The sequence below is a fragment of the Cordyceps fumosorosea genome, assembly GCF_001636725.1.
Source record: "Cordyceps fumosorosea ARSEF 2679 chromosome Unknown scaffold_15, whole genome shotgun sequence".
NCBI lineage: Eukaryota > Fungi > Ascomycota > Sordariomycetes > Hypocreales > Cordycipitaceae > Cordyceps > Cordyceps fumosorosea.
The window spans coordinates 584,574-608,957 of record NW_017387315.1 but is presented as its reverse complement, the minus strand read 5'-3'; the positions used below and the strand labels follow the sequence as shown (position 1 = coordinate 608,957).

General features: G+C 54.1%; 7 protein-coding genes across 7 annotated transcripts; 2 read left to right on the top strand and 5 right to left on the bottom strand.

The window, feature by feature from the left end:
- Positions 1–702: 702 nt before the first annotated feature.
- On the top strand, positions 703–1,547 carry ISF_06128 (PEX11 domain protein; the record flags this gene model as incomplete). Its single annotated transcript, XM_018849732.1, has 2 exons — positions 703–999; positions 1,218–1,547. 2 exons carry the CDS (start codon positions 703–705, stop codon positions 1,545–1,547), a joined length of 627 nt encoding a protein of 208 aa, XP_018703230.1.
- Positions 1,548–2,057: 510 nt separating this feature from the next.
- Positions 2,058–5,782, bottom strand: ISF_06127 (Armadillo-type fold protein; the record flags this gene model as incomplete). The annotated part of the gene is made up of 9 exons (XM_018849731.1): positions 2,058–2,206; positions 2,254–2,377; positions 2,429–2,613; positions 2,662–3,342; positions 3,389–4,572; positions 4,622–4,806; positions 4,858–5,324; positions 5,387–5,465; positions 5,693–5,782. 9 exons carry the CDS (start codon positions 5,780–5,782, stop codon positions 2,058–2,060), a joined length of 3,144 nt encoding a protein of 1,047 aa, XP_018703229.1.
- A 4,103-nt stretch (positions 5,783–9,885) lies between these two features.
- On the top strand, positions 9,886–10,806 carry ISF_06126 (hypothetical protein; the record flags this gene model as incomplete). Its single annotated transcript, XM_018849730.1, has 1 exon — positions 9,886–10,806. One exon carries the CDS (start codon positions 9,886–9,888, stop codon positions 10,804–10,806), a length of 921 nt encoding a protein of 306 aa, XP_018703228.1.
- A 1,280-nt stretch (positions 10,807–12,086) lies between these two features.
- Positions 12,087–13,447, bottom strand: ISF_06125 (transcription factor RfeG; the record flags this gene model as incomplete). The annotated part of the gene is made up of 5 exons (XM_018849729.1): positions 12,087–12,301; positions 12,366–12,950; positions 13,014–13,095; positions 13,153–13,197; positions 13,286–13,447. 5 exons carry the CDS (start codon positions 13,445–13,447, stop codon positions 12,087–12,089), a joined length of 1,089 nt encoding a protein of 362 aa, XP_018703227.1.
- A 2,731-nt stretch (positions 13,448–16,178) lies between these two features.
- Positions 16,179–18,284, bottom strand: ISF_06124 (sister chromatid cohesion protein Eso1; the record flags this gene model as incomplete). Its single annotated transcript, XM_018849728.1, has 2 exons — positions 16,179–17,973; positions 18,055–18,284. The coding sequence occupies 2 exons, from the start codon at positions 18,282–18,284 to the stop codon at positions 16,179–16,181; spliced, it is 2,025 nt and encodes a 674-aa protein (XP_018703226.1).
- A 611-nt stretch (positions 18,285–18,895) lies between these two features.
- ISF_06123 (hypothetical protein) lies at positions 18,896–19,288 on the bottom strand (the record flags this gene model as incomplete). The annotated part of the gene is made up of 1 exon (XM_018849727.1): positions 18,896–19,288. The coding sequence occupies one exon, from the start codon at positions 19,286–19,288 to the stop codon at positions 18,896–18,898; it is 393 nt and encodes a 130-aa protein (XP_018703225.1).
- A 2,400-nt stretch (positions 19,289–21,688) lies between these two features.
- On the bottom strand, positions 21,689–22,486 carry ISF_06122 (hypothetical protein; the record flags this gene model as incomplete). The annotated part of the gene is made up of 2 exons (XM_018849726.1): positions 21,689–21,874; positions 21,974–22,486. 2 exons carry the CDS (start codon positions 22,484–22,486, stop codon positions 21,689–21,691), a joined length of 699 nt encoding a protein of 232 aa, XP_018703224.1.
- Between the last annotated feature and the right edge of the window lie 1,898 nt (positions 22,487–24,384).

Genomic DNA, 24,384 nt, shown 5'->3' with positions numbered 1-24,384 from the left:
GATAGAAGCACTCAAGATAATGAGATTATAAAAACGATAAAAAAGATCAACCTGACTTGTTTGTGTTGAAGAGGTCAAGTTCGTCCACCCTCAGTTGAGAACAGTCAACGGCCCGCCAAGACCATCACGTGCCCCACTTGATTTGGTGCAACCGGCCGGAGAGCGCCGAGAGCTACCCTTGTGCCTTGGTAATATGAGATAACAAAAAAGAGACGCCGTCTAATAAAAAGTTGAGAGGCTAGCTTGTAGAGAATGAGATGCTATGTTGGGGAAAATAGTTCAAAGTTTGTTATAGCCTGAGGCGGCGTGAGGTGTATGCACAATGTGGGCGAATGGGCGATCCGCCTTTACAGCTGCGCCCTGGCGATCTGGGGTCTTTGGTGTGCCAGCGGCCAACTCCGGGCCGCTGCTGCAGAGGCCAATCAAGCACTGCAGGTGACGCAAATCGGTTCGAAAAAGGGCTCGTCTGAGATGATTGTAAACTGATACTCAGTACATTTTACCTTGGTCGCTGGTCGCCGCATCTTCGCCGACACCCTGGAAACGCCCGCTACGGCGCCAACTCCGGTATTCAGGCCCGCACACCGACCTCGCCAATTTTGTCCTTGTGCGACCAGCATCCCCCCTCCCTCGCCATTCATCGTGAAACTTTCTACCTCACAGAATCAGGGCCATCTCCAGTAGCCGAAGACAGATCTTACCATGGCCAAGTCCAAGTCCAGAACCAACCGGCCCCAGCGCCCCTCTCCCCCCTCCGCCGCCGTCTCATCCTCACGGGCCTCCCTCCTCCGGCAGACCTGCAGGTTCCTCGGCACCACCGCCGGGCTGGATCTCACCCTGCGTCTCTTCCAAGGCCTCGTCCTCGTCTCCGGCCATGTCGCGACCGACGACGTCGTGGCCACGCGGAGCCTCATTGCCTCCTCTCAGCTCGATCTCGGTAAGCCCATCCCCGTGACGTTGAGTGCCGGTCATCTAACAACGGACAACAATAGCAAGGAGGTATTTGAGATTCTTTGTTCTGTTAGATTGCATCCAGAATGTCCTCGACGCGGCCACCCAGGTCTACGCCTCGCTCGTGCACAAAACCTTTGACTTGGTGGAATGGAGCTGCCTACTCGTATACTTTGCCCTCGAGAACCTGACCCTGGCAAGTTACACCGCACCCCTTCATCTCCCCCAACATTTTCTGAACCGCCCCGAGTCCTGACTTCCTATAGCTTCACGACATGAAGATACACGTCGTCCCCTGGTACACGCCCGTCCTCGTCGAGGCCAACAAGTTCTGGTTCTACGCCATCCTCGCCTCCATCGCCCGCACCCTCGTCCTGCGCGTCGTCCTGACCGCTTCAAGATCCACCAAGAAGGAGAAGCAGCGGCAGCATCAGCAGCTCCCATCGCTGAGACGCCTCGTTGTTGACGCGCTCGACCTCACCCTACCCGCGTCCTTTGTCGGCTGGCTCGCGCTCGACGACGCCACCATTGGCTGCCTGATGACCGTGAGCACGGCTCTTACCTGGAGGGACGTCTGGGCAAAAGCGCAAAAATGAGGCTCACCTCCGACGTTGTGCCAGCATCCCTCCGTTACAGCATCCGACAATGAGTAATGACTAGACTTCATCATTATCCCTCAAAAGCGATCCAGTCAAACGGAACATGTACCAATTATCACTATAGACGATACACCATAGACCGCAGGCCATAGACTGTTAAACAAAATAAATCATTATTCTTTTCTTCTTGATCATCTCTAGACAATGCGCCCCCCACGCTGGCAGACACTCGATGGCCCAAACAGGACGTCGAACACATCACTAGCGAAACGATTGTCATCCGCCCCTTGTCACCACCTACTTACTATGTAAAAATTGGTTCCTTTCCGTGCGCTTGAACCATGTGTCCCAAACACCCATAATCCTCGCCGGTCTTAGGTATCTTGATGCTATCCACCACTTGCTCTTGTGCTCATCGCCAGTCCAGTCCCACGTGGCGTAACTAAACAACACACGCTCCCGACCCTCCCGAATTCCTCGCTGTATTAAAGAAAAAGCTCATTAGACCTAGTTTGCACCGCCGTTGGGCGGCTGCTGTGCTTGTTGTGCTGCAATCGCCTCGGCCTTAGCGATGATGCTCTGCAGAACGCCCTGTTCATCTGACGAGAGGTGACCTGCCAAGTTGCCATAGAACTGGGGTTGCTCTTGTTGCATTTCTGGGAAAGTTAGCATGTGCCGCAAATGGACTCCTGGGGTAACTTACTCAGAAGAGTGCCACGGAATAGCTGATAAGGCTCGACCTTATCCAGCGGCGACTCTAGGAGGACGCTATCTTCTCTGAGCTCATCCTCCTCCTCATCGTCAATAGCACGACTGAATTTTTGAGCCTGTAATTGTTAGCTCATTCAACATTGCTGTAGCACCTATTAGGTTCTTACCTCCCCGTGCAGGAATTCGAGGTAGGCGTTGCTCTCTTCCTTGGCCTCGGCTGCCTCTTCCTCGACAACTGGCTCTGCCTCTTCCTCGGCCTCCCACTTGGATTCATCCTCATCCCACTCGTCATCGTCATCATAAGTATAGTTGTTGGAGAAGTACGGGTCGTCGCGGAGGGCTTCCTCACGATCTGTGGCAAATTAGTACACGGACTGAAGACACGCTCCAAAAGACTTACTCTTGAGAGCCGCCGGTAGGGTACGGAAGAGCTCAGTAATGCCCTGAAGCAGACGTGGCCAGCCGACAGCGACACTCTGAGGAACTTGTTCGTGGTTAAGGTTGAGGAGGGCAGAGATGGCGACAATGCAGAGCTTCTTGTCGTGGACGCGGGTAAACGACGGCATACTGCCGAACCACAGGCTGAAGAAGCGGTTCGTCCAGCCTTTGGCCTCGAGAATCTGAAGACTCAGAAGAGGGTTGTAGTGGATGCAGTTGATGACCATCTCCAGAAGGTAGATTTTGTAGCTCTTGGGCTTGACGTCAGGCTGGGCAGACAACACAGTCATGGCCATAGAGATGAAGCCCTCCATATACTGGTCAATGCTGCCACGGAGGCTAAGCATGAGAGCCTCGGCCAGCTTGCAGGCGCATATTCTCTCAACACCACCCTGACGAGGATCCGTGAACATGTCTGAAACCATCTCATAAAGGGCTCTAACATATTCAGGTTTCTGGGTCAGTTGTGCGGCACCGAATTGGACGAAATTGTCCAGAGCAGGTAGCATATCTTCGAGGTAGAATTCAGCGCCGGACTTGAAGGTTGTGTGAATAAGCTCAAAAGCTTGCCACATGTTAGGGGATATGCTTTTGGCGGTAAATGTGCAGCTGTCGATAATTTCGAACGCCTCATTATAGAGGTCTGTCAAGTTAGCTTAGTTTCACCGAGTATTTTCCAAAAGCCTTACCGTATAGCTTATTTTCCAGAGTAACCTTGATGACAGGCATGAGGACGGCCTCGATATGGAGAAGCACATCGGGGGTGCTCTCAAGAGTCAGAACCAGAGTTCCAATGGTCTGCAAGACACCAAGAGCTGTGATGCTCTTGTCATCGTAGGCAATGTATAGGTCGTCATCATCGCCGGCCTTGCTCTCCTTCTCCACCAGTTCGCGAACAATGCGTAGATATGTGTCTCGAAGCTGTTCACACAGGGCAACAGCAAAGGGGGTAAGCTCAGTGGCAAAAACTTCAACGAAATCCTCCATGACGTTGGCGAGGGCGTCGATATCAGCCTCGTTTGCAAGCTTCAACAGCTGCTGCATGATGGTAGGGATGCTCTGTTTCATGTGCTGGCGAATAATGTCGTGGCGAATAAGAGGCTGAAGGGCAAGAGCTGCAGTAATGCGGACCGGAAGCGCTTCGTCGGCCATGCCGTCGAGAATATGGCGGTAAATCGTGAGCAAATTGTTGATATCCTGGAAGTTGAGCTGCTCAAACTTCTCAATGGTGTCGCAAGCACGAGCACGTAGGTAGCCTTGGGGGCTCTTAAAGTCGGGGAACACATATCGCACGAGGAAGTATTCGATTTGGTCGGCGATGGGACTCTTTTTGCCGAGAATAACGGGTGCGAGAGTACCAATCATGCGCAGGGCACCCTCCTTGGCGACGTGGTTCTTCGCCTCGGGGGCGGCTTCCTCGTACTCGTTGACGACGGCATTGACAAACTTGAGAATCTCAAAGGTCTCCTTGCGGCGCTGCTTGGTGAGGTTGACGAGGAAGTTGGTGGCGGCAACGTCGGGGGCGGAGGCCTCTTCGAAATACGTGAGCTTCCTGTGAAGGTACTCCTCAGGTTCGTCCTCGAACTTTTCGAGATCGTCTTCGGTCAAGCAGAGCACAGGGAAGACGAAGTGGGTGACAAGATTGGTCAGATGCGGCTTGAGATGCGGCCACATCTCCTTGGGACCAACAGCCTCGTCGAGGAAGATGAGGGTGTATGACAGACAAGGTCGGCTAAGCCACGAGGTCTTGGCCACCCATTTCTCAATTTCGTGGAGGTAATGCTTGAGAATCTCGGGCGCGATGTTGGCGATGAAGTTCTTTGCAAAGGCGAGGGCATCGGCCTCCTTGCCAGGGATGGTGGGGTTGCCATGTCTGGGAGGGGTTAGGAGAGAGAAGGCGCAGGGAATTGATTGCGGCATACCTGATGAACAGACGGTTAAGGTTGAAGTAAGCCCACTTCTTGGCTTTCCACCAGTGGTGAATTTCACGGTCGGCCGGATCGTCCTTCATGGCGCTGGCAGGGGCGGCTTTGGCAACGGTCTGGAGGAAAACAGTGCACCATGCGATGTTGGTCTCGGGGACACGGAGGGAGGGGGAGAGCTCGAGCTAGAACTTGGTCAGAAATGGATTTGGTCGTGGCGCAGAAGCAGTACATACCCAGGTAGCGTGCTTGTAGGTCTTGAGAGCCAGGTGAAGCATCTGACCGGCCTCGTCACTCTCTTGGTTGACCAGCTCGTTGCAAATTGTTAGAAGGCGGGGGAAGCTGGTCTCGACAATGGTGTCGAAGTGCGGGCGGTCATCGCTGTTAGAGGACTTGAAGCGGAAAGCACGGCAGATGGCAAGAAGACACTGCAGACCAGCGAGTACCGACGAGGGATTGTTGGTGTTCAGCAGCTCCGAGGTGAAGCCCATAAAGTTGGGCCATCGGCTAGGGAAGTCGGCCTGGAGGACGCGCTGGATAATAGGGATGAGCTGCTGGCGGACGAGGGGGTCTGCATCTGCGAGAAGAGGGACGAGGCGGTCTCGAATGCGACTCTTTTCCTCATCGGGAATCAATTTGCCCTGGGTGACGGGCTCGGTCGTGTACCATGATCGATTGATGCGGTTCTTGAGATAGATGATTGCTAAACACGCGTGAGGGGGCAGATTCGGACGGCGGAGGAAGGGTATGAGCAGCAAAACATACTGGCTAGGCGCACACTGGCATCTTGTTCGGCCTCGAGGATGTCGAGGAGGCAGACGAGGAAACCGGTCTCTTCTTCAACCTAGAGGCCGCTGAATTAGCATTTTCCGCCACAAAGCGAACGGCTCACATCACTCTGGCTCGAGGAGAAGCGGTCGCGCAGACCAGGGGGGAGGATTGGGGTATTGCCGTGGTGGGCGGCAAGCAAGGGGTGCATCGTCGAGGGGGGGCAAAAATGGCAGCCGAAAAATAAAAAGAAGACGGTCAAGGGGATGGGGACGGACAAGGCGTCGGTCGGGGAGAACGAACCTGCTTTAGTTGAAGCTCAGCACGACGTCTATTGTCGGCATCGGGAAGCAGACTCGTAGCGAGCAAGCCCCTAATGGCGGCAGAGTCCATGGCGACGACGTATATGGGAGCAGTTGTGGTGATTTGGTGTTGGGAGAGACTTGGTTGTGTTGCGTCCTTGGGTTAGTCGACCTGGTATCCGTAGGTAGAGGGGCGGGCAGACGCTGGTTGGTGGGTGAGGAATGCGTGTGGGCTTCTCTCGTGGTCGGTCGAGGATGGATTTGGCGGGCAGAAAAAAAAGTTGGCTGTTCTATGGGCAAATCGTGGCGGGGCATCAGAACCCAAACTGACTGATGGTGTGTAGATGGGGGAGGATTTATCCTAACGTAAGTAAATGCTCTAGATGTGGCAAATAGAAAGAGTTGATGAGATTCAGTGTTAATGGCTGTCGGTCATGGGGATTCGGAAAAAGGACGAAGCGAGAAGAAATGAGCGATGGATGATTCAGGTGCCTTGTTGGCAGAACTGGAGGTACACAGATGGAGGGGCTACACAGGTAACCCCTCCACAAAGGGACTGTGAGCCGATACCTGAGCTTGGCCCAACCTGAGGTACCCTGCTTTTTCTGGGCGGTGGACACGTCCCCTAGGATGGTCCCCTGTAACATGACAAGACCAAAGTACCAGGTATGCTATATGGCTCTTTTCTAGCCCTTTTTCTCTTGGAAAACCGAGCCGTTACAATATTGTATTACACCTCTTTAGTATTTTCACCCAGTTAGCACACCTCCATCGCCTTTGTAGCGGTAGCTGGAACATCCTCTGAAACCATCAGCCATAACCGGCTACAGGCGGTGCCGTGGACGCGCAGGAAGCCGTCCAGGTGCAACAGACAATGAATTCACAAACGTATTACCCCAGAAAAAGGGTGACTAGCTGCATGGCAGTACAAGACACAGCTCCCAATCAAAATATTCGAGCTTAATTATGTCTTGGCATCAAGGATGCTCACATTCGATCATCAACAAAGCCTACTGCTGTCCTCAATCGTCACACTCACCCGCCACTTTCCTTACCTACAGCCACAGCATTCAAGCCACAAGCAGGTATTTCTCCCACCAATACCCTTGCACAAAATTACAGCAGCGGTAGGGCAGGGCTGGCAAGCAACGCGCACCAAGCCAACTGTTCTTGCTCACCAGTGACACTTTCATCGTTGCACAAATGTTGCGCGGAAATATTCAAACAGTGCCTCTTCAGGCCCCAAATTGGCGAGACGTCTTGGTTGATATGCCGCAGCGTTTGTTGGTGCTCATATGGGCAGGACCCTGGGACGCAGATGATGTTCGCGTAACCTGAAGACAACCCGAGTAGGCACGAAACATGCCTAGAAAAGAAGCAAACCTATGCTGAACTCTGTAGCCTTCCCCATTTTCCTTGCATTTTCTATTCCCCCGTTTGTCGCCGGTAGCGGTCGTCAAGCGTAGGCCAACTTATGACCTCACTTGACCCCAATGCAGTCCGTCTCCTGCATCAGCCATGGCTACGTCATTCAACAGGCCGTCATCCTCCTGTACTGCCTCATATTCCTCCGCTGCCTCTCACAATCCTTGCAGCTTACCGGCCTCGTCATATTGTCTATCCTGTACGCTCTGCATCAAGGCCACCCGTTTTTCCGCCTTCACCAGGCCCGCTGAGGCCTCCGCGATGCGCTTCATCACCGCGCGCAGACCACCATCCCCGTACCCAAGTTGCACTGCGCGCTCGAGCTCAAAGAAAGTGTCTACATTGTGTCACGGAGCGCATTGACGACGTGATTCTCGCAAGCGGCTAGGTGCAGCGCACGGCCAAGTCGCGCAAGCGCGTCCTCGAGAGCCTCTGAACCATGACCGAGCCAGCTGCGTCACATACCAGGCACCGGCCGCGTACTTTCTCATCCTCTCGCGGCGATCTCAGCTCCTTCCACATTCTAGTCCTGGGCGACGAGGCCGTCGGCATCGTCGACCGGGGCGCGGCTGGGTGGAAGCCACCCTAGAAGAGGATACGTCTGTGTGGAATGTGCATAGATCCGATCCCTATGGTCGGTTTTGGCAGAAAGGTAGATGACTCCCTAGAATAATCCTCAGAAACTATAAATATGGGGGCGATCCTACAAAAATACCATGGTGTCTGTTGATGGCGGGACAGACAGCTACCAATACCCGTCGGGAAGTGTCACGTCTTATCATTCCTGCACACGCCGTGTAGGGGAGGAATCAACATCTTGGCACGATAAAGAAGTTGTGAGCTGCGCTAAGCTCTCGGCGCGGTCATTGTTGCAATCTCTAATAGTGGTAACTCGCAACAATACCCAAATACAATTGTATCATACATGAGTGCCTACTTGACCGGGCCGGCATCACTCATCCCCGAATGCTACCTATTACCTCCCAGCCACCTAAGGGCCTTAGTACTATTGCCTCGCAGCTAACTATCGTTACGCTTGTTGTGCCCACCATCGTTTCTGTCATTAAACCTTGTCATCGCGAGCTTGTAAGTTACGTTGCCTACAACGGACAATATGTTGCATAGCCAAAGGCTTCTAGACTTGCACTGAGTCGATGATGGGCTTTCACGAAACGCGCCCGTTTGAATTACACAAACTTACCTGCGTTGATCATAACTTGCCAAGAGCCCATGTAACAACGCATTCAGCCAACATGTCAAGATGGTACGATGTTAGTGTACAGCTGGTTCAAACTCTTGGTCTAATTTTACGCAACAACTCGGACCTCAGAAGGAAAACTTCGGCCGGTGGAACTTGGCTTTCACATGATCCTCGCCAAGGCGTTTATGCGGAGTTCATCAACGCCCGCATCAACACCCGCTCTGCGGCCCGTCTCGCCGTCTCCCCTCGGCGGCGAGTCTATTACACCGAACGGTTGGCTTAAGCACACCCATTGACATTTAATTTCAGCCATTCATGTGATATGTTTAACGGAAACGCCACATATTTATTCCTGCTGAACGCCACCTTCATAATGTCCGCAAATCACTCCGACCCCCACCCCCGGCTGTCGCCAGATTGTGTGCCATGGAGTGCGGAATAAGAACCTCGACGAGGTTTTCGCATTGTTTTACAAAGTTTGAATGGCGCCGGCGCTATTTCTTAGACAAAAGGTACGGAGATACATAATGGGGGATCAACATGGCCATCGCGGCCGATAGCCGGGCTGGCCCCGGGGGGGCTAACCGGCAAGCTCCGTCACCAGAAGGGTTGGGATGAGAAGCCAGAGGGAGACAGCGTATGCCGTTTTACAGCTGCATCTCTTCTAAGTGGAAGAAATATTATCTATCTTTCTACAATACCTAAAAAGCTTCCACAGCGAAATCTCTGAAGGATAGCTATTGAGCTCGGAAGCAGTCCGAAGTCGTGCATCGTGGTGCGTAGCGATATCCGGACCGGAGCTTGCTCGGCCCTGATCAATTCAGACCTACCCAACAAAGGCACTCTAATATACTTGCAGACAATAGGATTTGTGCTGTCCCTTCAAGTCACCCCCTGGACCATGAAACTTTCCGCTCTCGTGCCGCGCCCGCAGCCAAACCACCCGCTAAACCCAACAACCACAACATCCCTGGATCCAACCCGTCCTAGTTTCGACGTCCGTCACGTAGTTGCCCCCACGAGACCACTATTAAGCGAAACTCTACCTGTCAAAAGTCCATCTCGAGCTTGCCAGAACGCCGCCCTGCGGTCACGCTGAGGCGCTCTCAGCTGCTCCCTCGGCCGCCCGCCCAACAAAGCTCGGTGTCTCCGATCGCCCCTGCGAGAAGCGTGCCGCCGCCCGTCCAAGCTTCCTCCACGCAGGTCTAGTCTGATTAAGACATGGGACGTTTGAATTGGTTGAGCGATAGCCGAGAAGCTGCTGCGCCTTACCAAAGTCCGTCTTGAATGAGCCTCGGCGCGCGATCCAACGTTGCTATGTTTAATCTTTAATTCTTAATATCATACTATTCTTAGATCCCATGTGAACTTGTAGAATCTTGCATCATATCTTTCTATAAGAAGACTCGCCTTTTCCCGTCCAAATGTCACAATGTCTCCCTTCATCCTCATCAGCTGCTTGTACTTGTTGGTATCATACACACTAACAAGTACAAGAATACACACTACGCATAATCGACTCTATACATCAAAAACTTTAAATCATGCAAGACCTTGGCAGGAGCAACATGGACAACCAAGACCGCGACACCAACGAAGGAGGGCAGCCAAAGTTCCTACCCATTGCTCGGTCTACTCCCAACGCGGTGCTGCCGCCCATACAACGCAACACACTTCCCGCGCCTCCCTCATACGGGTCCCTATACCCGTCTCCTCCTCCGCCATACGAGTCACTCTACCCCTGCGCTCCCCCGGCCTACGAGACCCTCCCGCCACCGGCCTACGAGACCCTAGACTCGCCTCCTCCGGCCTACGACACCATCTACCCGCCGCCTCCCCCGTACTCGGCCCGCGCGCGCAGCTTGCCTTCGCGCCCTACCCTCCCCCCTCTCTGCACAATCCTCTCCTCCATGGGCGCCTCCCCCTCCTCCCCCCCCTCACCTCCGCCGCCATACACTTCTGCTCCCACCACCGCGGCGCGCTTCACCGTCTACCTCGCCCGCTACTACGGCGCCGTCGACCACGACGACTCCAGCCGCGACCGCCACGCGCTCTTCGTCCTGACCGGCGCCGGCCGCGGCGTGTACCTCGACGCCACGGGCAGCCGTCGCCGCGGGCTGCGCGTCAGCCAGACCCCCGGCGACGCGCCCAGGACGCGCAGCGGCCGCCTGCGGGAGAGCAGGGTCCTGGGCAGCGTCGCGGCCGAGGACCTCGACGCGCTGTGGGAGGTGTGCCGCCGCGTGCAGCAGGATCGGTTCCCGGTGGCGGCGCGGCCCGCGACCAAGGGCGGCAACGGCGCGGCGGCGCGGACGAGATCATCGCTCAAGAGCAAGACTACACCCTGCCGCTTTCTTTTGTACACCATCGATGTGCCTCCTCCGCCGTACAGCGATGCTCATGGCGCGGAGCTGTTGGCTTCGCCGTCGCAGGAATGGGTGGCGGCTGTCATTGCCCAGGCGCAGTCCTGTGGGCTTTTGCAAGCAAGGTAGAAGCTTTGGCATTTTGCTTTCAAGATTCATAATGGAACTTGCTGTGTTAGATCTTTTCCTTGGAAAAATGGGATATATCACTCAATCAGAACAGATTCATGACAATAATAATACATATATCTATAACATATCCCGGTGCCTCTAAATGTTGTGTAAAGCCAGGTGCGCAGCGGAAAATAGGTTCAAGATAGAGTCGGAGTGATCCATTTGTGCTCGCCAAGTATGTAGAGGGTCGAAACTATAGTCTCATAAAGTGATGCTGCGCAGTGGTTGACGATGAGGGACGGTGTACATAGGATAATATGGAAGTGGACATTGACTGGAGTTTCCGATGGCAGTGTGATTCTTCGCAAAATAGAGTTGAGCGAAGAACAAGTCCATGGTTTTGAAAAAAAAAAAAAAAAACAATGAACAGGCGAACAACACAATGTCGAGCCATTGATGGCATGATGCACAGATCCAAAGGAACGTCCAGTGCGAGTGGTCCAAGACAAAAGGTTTTGAGGTTCATTCTCAATATCCAGGCTCCAGGGTTCTTTTTGGCTGGCAAACGCTAGATGTATCAGTGCAAACAAATCACACCCAGTGCACTCCAAGTCGCCAAACAAAGCAGCAACAATTCCATAAAAACGTCTGGGGAGTAAATACAAACCGGCGACGCTAACCGGCTGTCCGGATCTGGGCGCGTAAGCACAACAGCAATGCTTCTTGTCCGTGGAGAGGTAGACGGCTGGCCAGACTGTCGATTGACAGGACATCCCTGACTTGCCAAAGCCCCAGCCAGACAGCAGGCAGACATCGTCGACCCAAAATCAACAGGTACCGAATCAAACAAGCCTTTTCCAAAACGCCGATTGTGACAGGAAAGAGAAAAACATGACGTGAATCCATTCAATAATCAACTTGAAATAATTCTCCAGGTGACGGCGCAAACTCCAGAGCCAGGGCTGACAAGAATCATTCAAGTTGATGGCAAATCCAAAGAAACGAGAGCCAAAAGAGGTATATCCGGCATTGGTAACATTATCCGTAAATGAGGCGAGCCAAAAGCACAAATTAATCGCAAGCATTGTCCAGGGAATAGTCCAGCGCGGGTGTCCGTGGTAAAGGGTCCGTATAGGGTGGTTATATGTACGCAGAGGGTAATCCGGTTTATATTCCATTGCGGGTCGTTGATGACATGAAAAAAAAAGGGCACAGTGCTTCGGGCGAAGCATCCAGGGGACAAGGCAATCACAGTATTTGGAGCTGCGTTAGCCACGACTGGCGAGGAGGTTTGTCTAGCGGCGGGGAGGGGGCGGTCGGTGGTGTCTCTCAACGGAGCTCCTGTCGCTGTCCTGGTCACTACGACGCTTGTTTGCACCTGAGGGTGGTTTGGGGCTGGAAGGGGGCGCAGAGCCTCGAGGGAGAGGGGGTTCATCATACTGCTGTTGCTGTTGTTGCGGCGGCGGCACTCCTTGGGCTCCATAGGGTTGTGGAGGGCCTGCGGGCGAGGCTAGAGTAGGTCAGAAGACAAGTTCAGGTAGCTCGCAGCTACTCGCCGTTGGTACGCAACTGACCTCTGCCGTAGAAGGGATCTTGCGGCTGGACCGAGGAAGAATACTGCTGGCCACTTCCCGGATGAGGCATCTGGTTCGAATATTGGTATCCGGGACCGCCCTGGGGTTGAGAATAGCCTTGCTGGGGAGGACCCGAAGTGGAATACATGCTCTGTTGGGGTCCGGGTCCGGAGGAGGCCCCTCGCGGTCCAGAGAAACCATCGTTGGGAGGGTAGCGGGGGGCCATGTTGGCACCGGTATTCACATAGGGAACCTCTTGGGGCGGTGGGAATCCTGAGTTCATCAAGCCGGGCTGGTTGACAGGGCTGGAATACCTGGGATCGGGATTCGCGGCGGGGGGTCCTTGCTGGTAGTTGCCATAGCTGGGAGCAGCGGTAGCGGGAGCATACGTTTGCTGCTGGGGAAAGTTTCCCGTGGCACCGGTGTAGCCTGGAGCACCAGATCCTGGGTATCTCGCGGTATCAAAGGATTCACGGGAATTGAAATGGTCCTGGGGCGGCTGCTGCTGTTGCTGTTGGAAGGGAGGGTGCTCGGTAGGACCATGGTGCTGACGCGACTGGTGCGTCTCGGAGTATCGATATTGCACTACATGTGAGTTAGAAGACGGAGCCGCAACATAGTTTGGGCCATCTCGCGAGCTTTGACTACCTCCAGGGGTATTGCGTGAAGTTTGGGCGCGGCGTTCGCTGTCCCAGCGTGCAGAGTCTGCTTTGAGGTCTTCGATCATTGCCTAGTCACGGTTTAGCGGGCGTTTGGGGGTTTGGGGGAGCTGTTTGAGGTGGCTTACGGTCGTCAGGTTCCGGTAGGCTGTGATGTAGTAGCCTTGGACGGTCTGTGAGGTTTGAGGGTTCTGAGTAGTTAGCAAAGCTGGACGATGGTAGTTTGAACGGCGACAGAGCTTCCGTCGCGAGGGCGCGCACCTCATAGTAGCCAGGCCGCACCAGGGCATCGTTGCCCAGGTAGCGGCAGATGTCGGCGGAAATGACTTCGCGATCGATGCCGTCTCGAGGGACAAAGTATTCGTTCATGCGAGTGCTGGAAGCAGCGGGCGCCGGAGCAGCGTTGCGGGGTTGTCGTGACATGGCGAGGAGGAGATGTGCGTAGGAGGTGACAGAAGAAAGAGAATGGCTCGGGAGGCGGAGGTGTGTGGGCAAAGGCGTCTAATATGCAGCGAGATAGAGGCAGACTGGCAGGCGACAAGGGCCTAAGGGGGGCGAAAAAGTCGAGCTGGCAGCGGGTCAAGGCGAGTGGCAAGGTATAGGTAGGCAGCCTGCAGGGCGCAGGAGAACAGGGACTGGGCGGTGATCAACTAATAAGCCGGGCCTGTAGAGATTTCGTGCGTGTCAGTTGCGAAAAGGGCCAACCAATGTCAGAGGGAAACGGGCAAAGCGAGAGGGAACAGGGGTAGGTGGTTGGATAGAGGGGATGGAGGGGAGAGGGGGAGGGTGGCTGACCTTTTTGCTTGATGGCTTAGCTTGCGCTGAGGACAGAGCGAGGATGACGATGAGTGAGGAGGGCTGGGCTGCAAAAGCGTGAGTTGGGCTTCTGGATTGGGTGCCAAAACAGTGTCGGATGATGGGACGGAGACGCTGGGACTGTGTGGTGCAAAGCGGCGACGGAGGTGTGTGCGTGTGAGACGAGAGTCGGCAGTCAGTCATTGATGAGGGCTGGTGATACTGGTGCGGCACGAGAAGGGTTTGGGCAGCATTATTAGCCCGGGAAGGATGAAGAACAAGGGCTTGGAGGGTCCGAGTCGAGATGTTTGACTGGTGCAAGGGGAGCAAGAAGAGGAGCAAGGGGAGCACCAGTGCGACGATGGGTGGTGGGGCAGGCCTCTCAGGCGGGCAACCAAACAAACCAGTCACTGGACATGATCAAGTCTGCGCATGCCCGAGGAAATGGATTCGAAATTACTATGCATACCTTTCAGTTATTTTGAAAATTGTCAATATTTTGTAGAGATTTTATTCCTCCATCTTCGGTTTTATCGGGCCGGACAAAGGGATAGTCCTTCCAACCATTCCCATCCCACAAACAGGTAGCTCGGCACTGGACTCCGTACCCAGTCAACGAGGCGTGCCAACCAGGAAGATGCGTCCGGATATTCTCCTCCTCTGCTATGGATTGGTGGGCTGTGAACTTATTAGGTAGGATCCCAAGATGACGCTCCAGCCCAGCCAGCCAAGGTATTACCATGGGACGAATCAGGCTTGCCAGTTCCATCATACCATGCTACATACCAACTTCCCGTGTCCATGCTCCCTGAAGGTCCGGCAACATCATCAGATAGTTATTAGTTAGTTATTAGTTTGCTTCGTAGTTAATTAGTTGGCTGCTCTCTTCACCAGGCATCCATATCCATTCAACATGGCGGCCCAAGCATTCCCCCACCTCCCTCTACTCGTCCCAACGTACCCAACGTTCCTCAGCTCTACCAGAACCTTGAGCATAGCATTGACGCGAAATAATACCAAAAGACCCCTAATAAATTTTCTAGTTTCGAGATGTTCAAGATATTAATCAATCTGTGGAACCAACCCAGCGTTTGGCCCCGTGCCTCTCCATGCTATCCAACTCTTCCACTCTCGACACCGACGTCCCAACTGTCGGTGGTGGACCTTCTGTCGCCATGTGGGCTGCTGAGCTGGGTCCTGGCTGCAAGTCGTCGTGTCTGCCATGCACTCATGCCACCACATAACCAAGCACGACGCATGTGCAGGGCAGATTCCGGACCTTCTTGGCTGGCTGGCGCTGGCTATCTGGACTGGTTTATCTGGACAGGTTTGGTGGGGGGCGAATTTTCTGATCTTTCTTCTCTGTTTCTTCTGCAAGGCAGCTTGGTGCGCGCACCACAAAAACCGCGCTGCTCGGTTGCTCACAACGCCTTCCTCCTGCAAACCAGCGCCGCACGTCCATGCACGAATGAAGTAAACCACGCCGAACACTTGCGATCGGCTTGCATGCCCTCACTTCTTGTCGTCCTCCCCGCCGCCAGGTGCTGTGACTGATCGCGCGGCACTGCGTCCGACCAGCGTCACCGTTCCGGGCCGTATGCGCCGCCCCAACCCTCGCGCAGCCCAATCTTTGTGCGACCTCAGTAGGGCTTGGACGCGCCAAATCAAAACTGTCCCAAAATTCTCGGTATCACGCGGGCATCACGTCGTGGCGAGAGATAGGCCGGTGATGCAGCTTACTGGCAGCGCATTGCGTCGTCCCTGCCAATCACGACGTCAGAGACTCGCCAGTAGGTAGGCTACTGTGTAGCTTCGGCCCTCTCACTAGCTCCCAGCAGAAACGGGTACAAAAAAAGAGCATTGTGTGAGACGGACGGGTGCCTGGTTCCCGCTCGCGCCGCTGGTGGACCGCCAAAACCGCCTCTTTTTAGTTGGGTATCAACGCCTTCGACCCGATTGCCACCCAACCCAACCATGGGGCTGTCGTCCGCTAGTCTCAGATTTCCTTGCACTTCTGACCCACACTGGCGACAGACGTTGGACGTTCACAGATTGTTGGGATACTGTCGTCACAGCAGTATATATGTCGACAGGTTCATGACGATAAATTTGGACTTCACCGGTATGAACACTCGGTCGCGAATTTTTCTTTTGGCATCAAAAACCTCGCATCAGCCAAACCACACCATTTCCATTCCGACAACAACGTCATAGTCCCCCCACGCGACGCCCAGTGCGGGACTCAAAATGCTTGAGTGCAAGCCCAATCCGTGGCAATCGCCATCTTCGGTCCGGGGTTCTTCATTTTTTTCCCTTCTTTTTCGACAGACTAGCATGCGTTGAGTTGAGACATGATCGATTACCCAAACTTTAGCTTACTTTGGCCCTGTTCAAGCCTGCTGCTTCCGCCTCCGCGCCCTCCGCGTCGCGAGGTGGACGACCCGCCGGGCCCCTTGTTGCTTGTGCCACGCACCGGTTTTGCACTCCGTGATCCCTCGGCGAATGTTGACGTGACACGTTCTTCTTCTTGTATGTCCTTAGCCATATGCCAGTCCATGTGGCTTTGTAGTGCCTCCGGCATATCGAAGGAGGCGTTACAGCGACCGCACCACCAGCCCGCTCGCTGGGGCTCGCCCGGTTGATGAATATGTATCCCTGCTTCGGCTTCGGCCTCTGCAGCCGCATCTGCATCTGATTTGTGATGGCCATGGTTATTCTCCACGCAGTCGCCGTCTCTTCCCCGGACATGGGCCGTTGTAGCATCCGCCTCCGCACCAGGCGTCCTTTCCGTATGGTCGAGGACAAAGAATCGCTGTATACCCGCCTCGTCTGCACGAGCTCGTTTATGCGGTCTTTCTGAGGATGCAGATGCGCTGTTTCCATGGTCGTCAGCTTTGAGGGACATAGCTGCATCACCCTTGACCAAGAATGCTCCGATGCCCATGTTGTTCTTTATGCCATCTTCAAATCCACCCACGGTGAGGCTGAGGTTGTTGCATGGCCATATGCTACGGTCGCCTAGGATCTGCGAGAGCAAGTCCTTGGCCAAGCCTATGAGCATGGTTTCGTCAATCGGCCGGCCTTGAGGTATGGGTATCTGCCGACTCCGCGTCTGCGCCATATGACGAGCACTCAGGTGTATCGTCTTTGGTCGACGCTTGTTCTCCAGCACGCCTTCCTCCACAAGCCTGTTGAAGATGTCTCCCACAAAGATGCGAAGCCATTTGATAGCCTGCTCTGGTGTATCAATGTGTGGTCTGAATGACTTGGCAGATAGCATAGACTTGATTTGAGTTCTCGGGTTGACTTCACTCGTATCGACGCCACGTATGGTGTTATATAACCATATGCCAGTCTCCTCGCCCAGCTTGGCCTTGAGCTGCTCAATTGGCACGGGTAACAGATCCTTGACTTGCTCTGTCCCAAAGAGGCTTACCACTTGCTCGCCAAGCTTACCGCCCAGATTACGAATCTTGGTCAGCTTGAACTCGTGCAAGAATATGCCCACTGCCCTATTACGCACCACCGTCTGGTGATTGGGCTTTTTGTAGCCGGAGCCGAGTTTGCTTAGCAGCTTGTTGCAGGCCACACCTGCTGAGCAGGTATATCGCAACCGCTCACGAATCTCGGTCCTCAACCCGCGCACAATTTCTGAGCCGACCAGAATTGCTACATCGTCCCAGTCTGGATCCTCACCCTCGCGCTCCTCGTCCAAGTCGACTAGCGCATCCGCCTGCCAGTCCAGCGCAGAAACAGAGGGCAACGGTAGCCGCTCTGTTGGGTCATTGTAGGGCGGGGGCTGCTGCAGTTCCGTAAACCGCTCGAGGAGAATAGAGTGCACCTGGGCAGACAAGTCCAGAAAGACTTCGTCGACACTTGCCTTTTCCACGCGTTGAAGGTTCTGCGGGAGGTGGGCGCGAACGAGTGCCAGGATTCTGCGCGACTCAAGACGGTACGGGTCGAGGGATACCTTGTCCGTGGTCATGTTGGCAGCAGCATCGGCGCGATACGCCCACTTGTCGTCACCCTCGCGCCACGTCGCGACATGCTGCGCGATGAGATCCGGACACACCTTCTTAGCGTCTAAAACGGAGCCGAGACGCCCACCAATCCCACTCTTACGAGCTGGGTAGTTGATGGCAATCAGAGACTGCCTTTGATGAAGTTAGCAACGCGGCTGTATGGGACTCATCGAACACGGCCGAATGCTGTTTGGTATATGGAGGAGCGCTTACCACTGTTGAACTGCCAGTGGCTGGTCATCTGGCAGCCCCAGTCGAACCATCTCGCACTGCGCATAAAACGCATCCAAATCAACGTGCGCAATGACACGCAGCGGGCTGGACGTGACGTAGCTCGCCATTTGGGACAGGTGGCGATATGTGAACTGGGAGCGCTTGCGGTGTGCGCCATCATGCTGCCCGCCCGATGACAGCGGCGCGTACCAATCAGGTGAAGAGGACATAATTGTGTAAGCCTGATACCTCTGCCGAATCAAGCGTGGCAGTCGACCATCTTGGACCTCCTTGCGTGTCGTAGTGACGCGGTTCACGATCGGGATGTTTGCTTCGTGCGATGCCGTAGAGCGTTACGGTACGCACCCGTTTTGTTGGCTGAGGAGATTTACTGCGTGGCTATTTCGTCACCACATCCTTCTCTCAAGCATCATCATCATAACATCGCTAAAATGCGATTTGGGTAAATGTTGAGAGACGCAAGATTGAACCGCGCGGGAGAGCCGGCATACCAAAGTTGGCCCCACATCGGTTGACAGCCGTAGTGATAAAGGCAGGTTCGAGCAAACGCAACCAGCCGCTTTGTTCTACTAAGATTCATCAACATTCCACTAAATCATTATTTTGTATGCTGGTCTTGTTATCCTACGCCGAGCTAAATGGAGTGCAAAAAAGAAAAGCAACGAAAGCAAAGCGCCCATCCCATGTTCCTTAGCCGACCACGCCGCAGGCCAAATCTCCCCTGCTGCCTTCGCTTACAAGATTCCTGCTAACTTTACCTTTCCACTCTCAGCTGGTTCTCATCAACATTGTCAGAATGTCAGCCTCCTGCCACAAAGCCTCAAATTGAGTGTGGTTTTCCCTCGCCAGCGCAACGCCCAGTCCCCGACTCTCGGCTTTTTGGCTCACGACTCGCTCTCTCCGATATTTCCGCGGTCGCTTCTTCAAAATCATGAAGGTCCTGGACGGCGACAGCCAGCCGATGATGCAGCATGGTGATCTGCGCGTGGAGCTGATTGATGCGGGTCTGCCAGTACGCCATGTCGTGGCGACGCTTCACGGGGTCCGCCTCGTACGCTTGAATATAAGAAAGCTGCTGGTAATGGTATCGAATGTCATCATCGGCGAGGTGAACGCTTTGAGTCGCGTCTTCAATCTCCATCTGAAGGCGTTGTCGCAGCTTGGAGCCGCGTCGCAGCTCAGCCATACGCTCCGGTTGAACTTTACCCGACATGTTTTCTCCTCCTCGAATGCTCAGGGTGGTGTCCTTTTTATCAACGATCTTAGAGAACACTGAAATTCGACGTTGAGAGGGGGGGCACTGGTCGACTTATGTAAACGACAGAAGAGTCGGCTTACACAGGCGCCCTATGTCACGCAAAGTCAACTGCCCGCGTGATAGAAAATAACTTGAAGCAGCCAACGGTTCGACAATGACGAGGATGAAGAAATCCAAAGTTTGCTTCGACTGATGCAGCGCTGACACAGGTGGTGCGTGGCCTGGCGTCGTATAATTGCAATACGGCAAACAGGTTCGCGAGGCGCTTGCGGCTCTCGGCGGTATCGCGGAAGAGCTAAGACAGAAGCACGCTATCAGCAAGTGGTCGATTGGTTATCGCTTGGATATTGCGTTTGACTCACAATGCTGTCAGCTTTTCTGTCGATGGGACCCAACGACGGCGTCGTCGGCTACACTAGTATGATGCAGAGGCTTGGATTGGGCGAGAGTTAAAAATCCGCCAGGCAGCCACAAGCAACGAGAGCAAGACCGAAGCGTCCTCCGGGGGGAATGCAAACGGAATGTCAGTGCAGTAAGCAAGAAAAGGGGCCAGTTTCAGGCACAGCAAGAATACAAACTTCACTTTTGGCTCACAAGAGAAGAATGAATAAGGCAAAAACGCGGGGAATTTATTATCAACAAAGCCCTGTGAGAGACAATTATCTGCATGGACGTGGAGTTGCGACAAGGAGGCGGGCAAGTGAGGGGAGGGGCAACGGCGCTGCCAACCGTTTAGTTACCGTTGCGGCTTTCCCGCGTGGCCAAACCCTTCCGACGAGGCGCATCGGCCTTGGACTGCAAATGGCTTTCCGGCTTCTCATTTCTCACCTCGCTGGCAGGTCTGGTCTTGTCGATGATGGGTGTGTCGGGCCACACACACGGACGGAGTACAGGCTGCGGCCATCCTTGCTCACAATGAGCGGTACATAATCAACTCGAACAGAACACAAAGGAAGGATTGTAGGCATGTATCGACTCGTCCGAATAGGGGCTTTTTGATTCGACTGTATTTGCGCTCTTTCTGGTGGATTCGATGCCAGTTGGCAGTCGGCGCTGCCTATCCCGGCCCTGATGATGCGTCAAACAACCCTTGTGCCCCCATTCAGTTGGCTGGAGTCATGGTACCCTTCATTCTGTAACACAGTGGTCTCTTATTATCCCTTGCTTTCGCGAGCGCTGTCATCTGCAAGCCCAGCCTCATGCCCCCTCCTACGATACTCCTCCTGCTAATCTGAGCTCGTTGTCGTCTCTTCTCTCCCCCAAGACCTGCAGAAGCCGCTTTATTATTAATTTATTGCGCCGAACTGCAGTGTGGCCATCTTGCAGATGGGATGCGCGGTCGGATCCTTCAACGGCAAACAGGCAGGGTAATCGAACGCTCCCGCCCCCCCCCATAAGCGTGAAGCACACAACCAACTTTTTTCCCATGCATGGATGTCTCTAGGCACTTCAGCTGATGCGTTGTTCGGTGTCCTTTGAAATCTTCACATGAAGGCGGGTCGCACAACATGAAAAATTACGACACCGTTCGCCCTCGACAGCCCGCAGTCACAACGACAGCTCCGACTGGCTTTGATGACGCTGATAAGCGAAGATGTCATTACGGTGAAGAGGGGAAAACCGGAGGCAACGCCGCATAAATCATTTTTCAACTCATCGCCCAGACTCCAGCGCCACCATGACCCTCTTGTCTCGCCCTAGCCCGAGCGAGCAGGGGTTCGGGGAAGCGGAAAGACACGCCAGTAGACACGCCAGTGAAGGTCTTGTGGCTGCTTCTGCAAGAAAATTCGCTCTGTAAACGACACTGGACATGCTGGTTAGAGGCCGAAGAACCGAGATTGCTTATCACGTCTGCGCTGTGGCAACGCCATGCAGAGTCCGATGGCTTACCCTGCAGCCGTCAGTTTGCCACGCTCATCACGTCAAGCAGCACGGAAAAGCTGGAAGGCAATGAACGCCTAGATCACGGCACCGAGAGCTGACGACGAAGAAGTCATGGGAAGTTTCTTGGCCGTTAGACTTGACCTCGCTTTGCCACCGCCACTTATCGGCATGGTATGTATATCCGTTACGACGTAGTTACATGCAGCGCCCCGACAACATCAGCCCAATACCGCACACCGAAATCGCATCGGAGCGGCGCCTAATAAAGTCATAGCTCTATAGCGAGTGAAAAAGAGTATGGAATTTTGAAAAAGAAAGCGTGTGGACAAATGAAGAAAAGGAGCTATATACAATAGGCGCAGACGTCCACCGCGACCACGTTTAAACCGTAGGATCGTCAACAGATCAAGCCTTGGCGTACTGAAAGACACTCACAGGGGGCAGAAAATGAGCAGTTTGGAGCTTGGAGAACTAATCAGCAGCGTAGTGCATGCCAAGTTCTGAGAGATGACTGGCCTCGCTGGACAGCAGGGACTGGTCATTGTTTGCGGTGCCAAAGTAGGCGTACCGCTCGACGCAGGCATTGCCCTCGAGAAACGCCATGGCCTTTTGCAGGAACGCAATGTCTTCTTCAGGCGAGCCATTTACACCCTTGAACTAGTTAGACGTTAGCTGCTGGCAACGACACGCTCCTCCGGACAACAAGTCCCGCGACGGGATGCTCCCCTCCACCCGTTACTCACCTCAGTCACCCACACCGGCCAACCCAGGGTGCACACCCGACCGACCCAGTCCTTCAGGTCGCGCTCCAGCGCGCCCGGGTTGTATCAGTGTACCGGGACGAAGTCGACGCGGCGCGAACGGCTCCATGTGCCGCCGCCAGGCGTCGACCGCGTCGCCGACGCTCATCGCCGCCTGTGGCCACGCCAGGTCCGGCTCGTTGAACGCGAGCAGGTGGCGCGTGCCGCGCGCGAGCCACCGTTCGACTCGCTCCGCCCAGACGGCGTCGTGCCCGTCGCGCAGGCTGTGCAGCATGGGCACATACTCGGCGAGGCTGAGCTTGCTGTGGCCGGCGATGTCGCTGTCCCAGTTGTACTGCCAGAGGACCTTGCTGGGGCCGCCGGAGAGGGACGGCGTGCGCTCGAAGCCGGAGAGGTCGAGGCCGTCGTTGCTCCCGAGACCGCGCTTACCGGGAGGGTAGTCGGTAGCGGCGAGTGCCAGGTTGGCGATGAAGGGCACGAGAGCCCAGAGAAGCTTTAGACGAACCATTTTTGAGAAAAGATTTCCGCAGTTGATGCGTTTCGCAGCTGCCGCTGATGGGGACATCTATCTGGCCATTCGCTTCTTTACATGCTCATTTCCATGTAGTCTGGGTATACACTGGTGCAAGCCCCCGTCGTGTCGGCGAAGTCCTGCCGAAGAGCTTGTTTGAGAGACGCCAAGGACCGTTCTGCTTTACATAGCAAGAGTAATAAACTCAATCCAACTATGAGGTGGCCTGGCTTCCAATGGATAAGCTCTATATCGTTGGTAGTGATGTGAGTTGCCGCAGCTGAGCGCCAGACGGAGGGCTGCACAGAAACGCTCACGCGGGCTGGAGTAAGGCGGCAGGGCTACAATACGTCATGGTGCTCGAAAAGATATTGATGAGGGATTTCAGGCTTTTCTATGTATTTTTTGTGAAATTTGGTGAAATGAAATAGAGTTTGGTGGGCGACGACAGTCGAGACGCCGCTTCGTTGCCGAGCTGATAAGCGAACGCTTCAATGCTGACATCTATCAGCAGGGGATTAGCTCAATTTTCTGGGCATTCAACAAGAGAGGATAATACCTTTTTCTAGTTTCAAGGTCTCGCCACGGATTGATCGGCCCGGTGCACAATATGCTGAAATAGCGGCCAAGCGGTTGCGACCACGCATTCTTCAGGCTGGTACGTTGCCCGGAATGGCAGAAGGACACGTGGTTAGATAGTGGTAGCTACTCACAGCTCAATGATAGACCTGCCTTGCAAATGGGTGCAAATCCGCCCAGAATGGCCTGTCGTTTTGGCCAATTCACCTTATAGGCAGGCAAGATTACTGGATAGACATGCGTGACCTCGGCTTGTTCCAGTTTGCGTCAAGGTCAGCAGTGTCGGCCAGGCTTTTCCTTTCAGTCTAACTTCTGAATTGACTTGCCGAAACTGACCGAAATTCTCTAATCGAAAATATGCAGGTATTATCAACATTGTCATGATGGTTAAAGAAGTGGCATGCTGTTTGGTGCCGTGCCGGGTCACCATGTCTCAGCCGCGAGATCGAGCGAAAATCCAAACTCAGACTAAAAAGTGCGCGGGAAGACTATTCTTGTTTGCTATTTATGCTAGGGGTCTCATCTCACACTTGGACAATGTGCATTAGTCTCTCGTCAGCCTGTAAGAGATCGGCACGCCGCCGTAGACACCGGGCGGAAGCTTCCGTCAATGGCCACAATGAGGAAGCGAGTGCCCGATCTGAAACATTAAACCGGAGCCTAACTCTTAGAGATTTCCTGTAAGCTGAGTCAACACTTATATCATCGCGGGCTCTTTGTGTAGCCCGGTTCTGTGTGTGTACGTCCGGATGGTTGGCTTGCAAGACCCGGGATGTCATGCTGCCTTATCGGGATACAAGTTGGGAGCAAGTGCTCGCCAAAGTTGTTTTCTCTTTTCTTCGCCGTGATCCACCTGAAACATGTCATAGCCTCATACCCAGCTCAAATTCAGTTCTTCTCCCATGAATCGCAACTCTGTGCTGTAAATCTAAGAGGAAATAGCTCGTCCGGCCTCCACAAATTGATCCCCTGTGGCTCAGTTGGCTAGAGCGTTGTAAGTAGTTTGCTCATCTCAAAGAGATTCCACAATCAAGTACTAATCGTCATCATCAGGGACTGTTAATCCAAAGGTCGGAAGTTCGAGCCTTCCCGGGGGAGTAACATCTGTTCTTTTTTTTCTTTTTTGTCTCATTTTTGCCAGAATATAAAATGGAATACGGATTACCTGATGGTCTTTTCTCAGCGCATTGTTGTGAAATTCGAGACATGGTCTTGATCAGTTGAGCTGAAGTTCCGTCCGCTACAGTCTGTCTTGAATGCCGGATGGCCAGTGAGACTTGTCTTTTCATCTTTTCTCACCAGGTTTCTCACGCGTT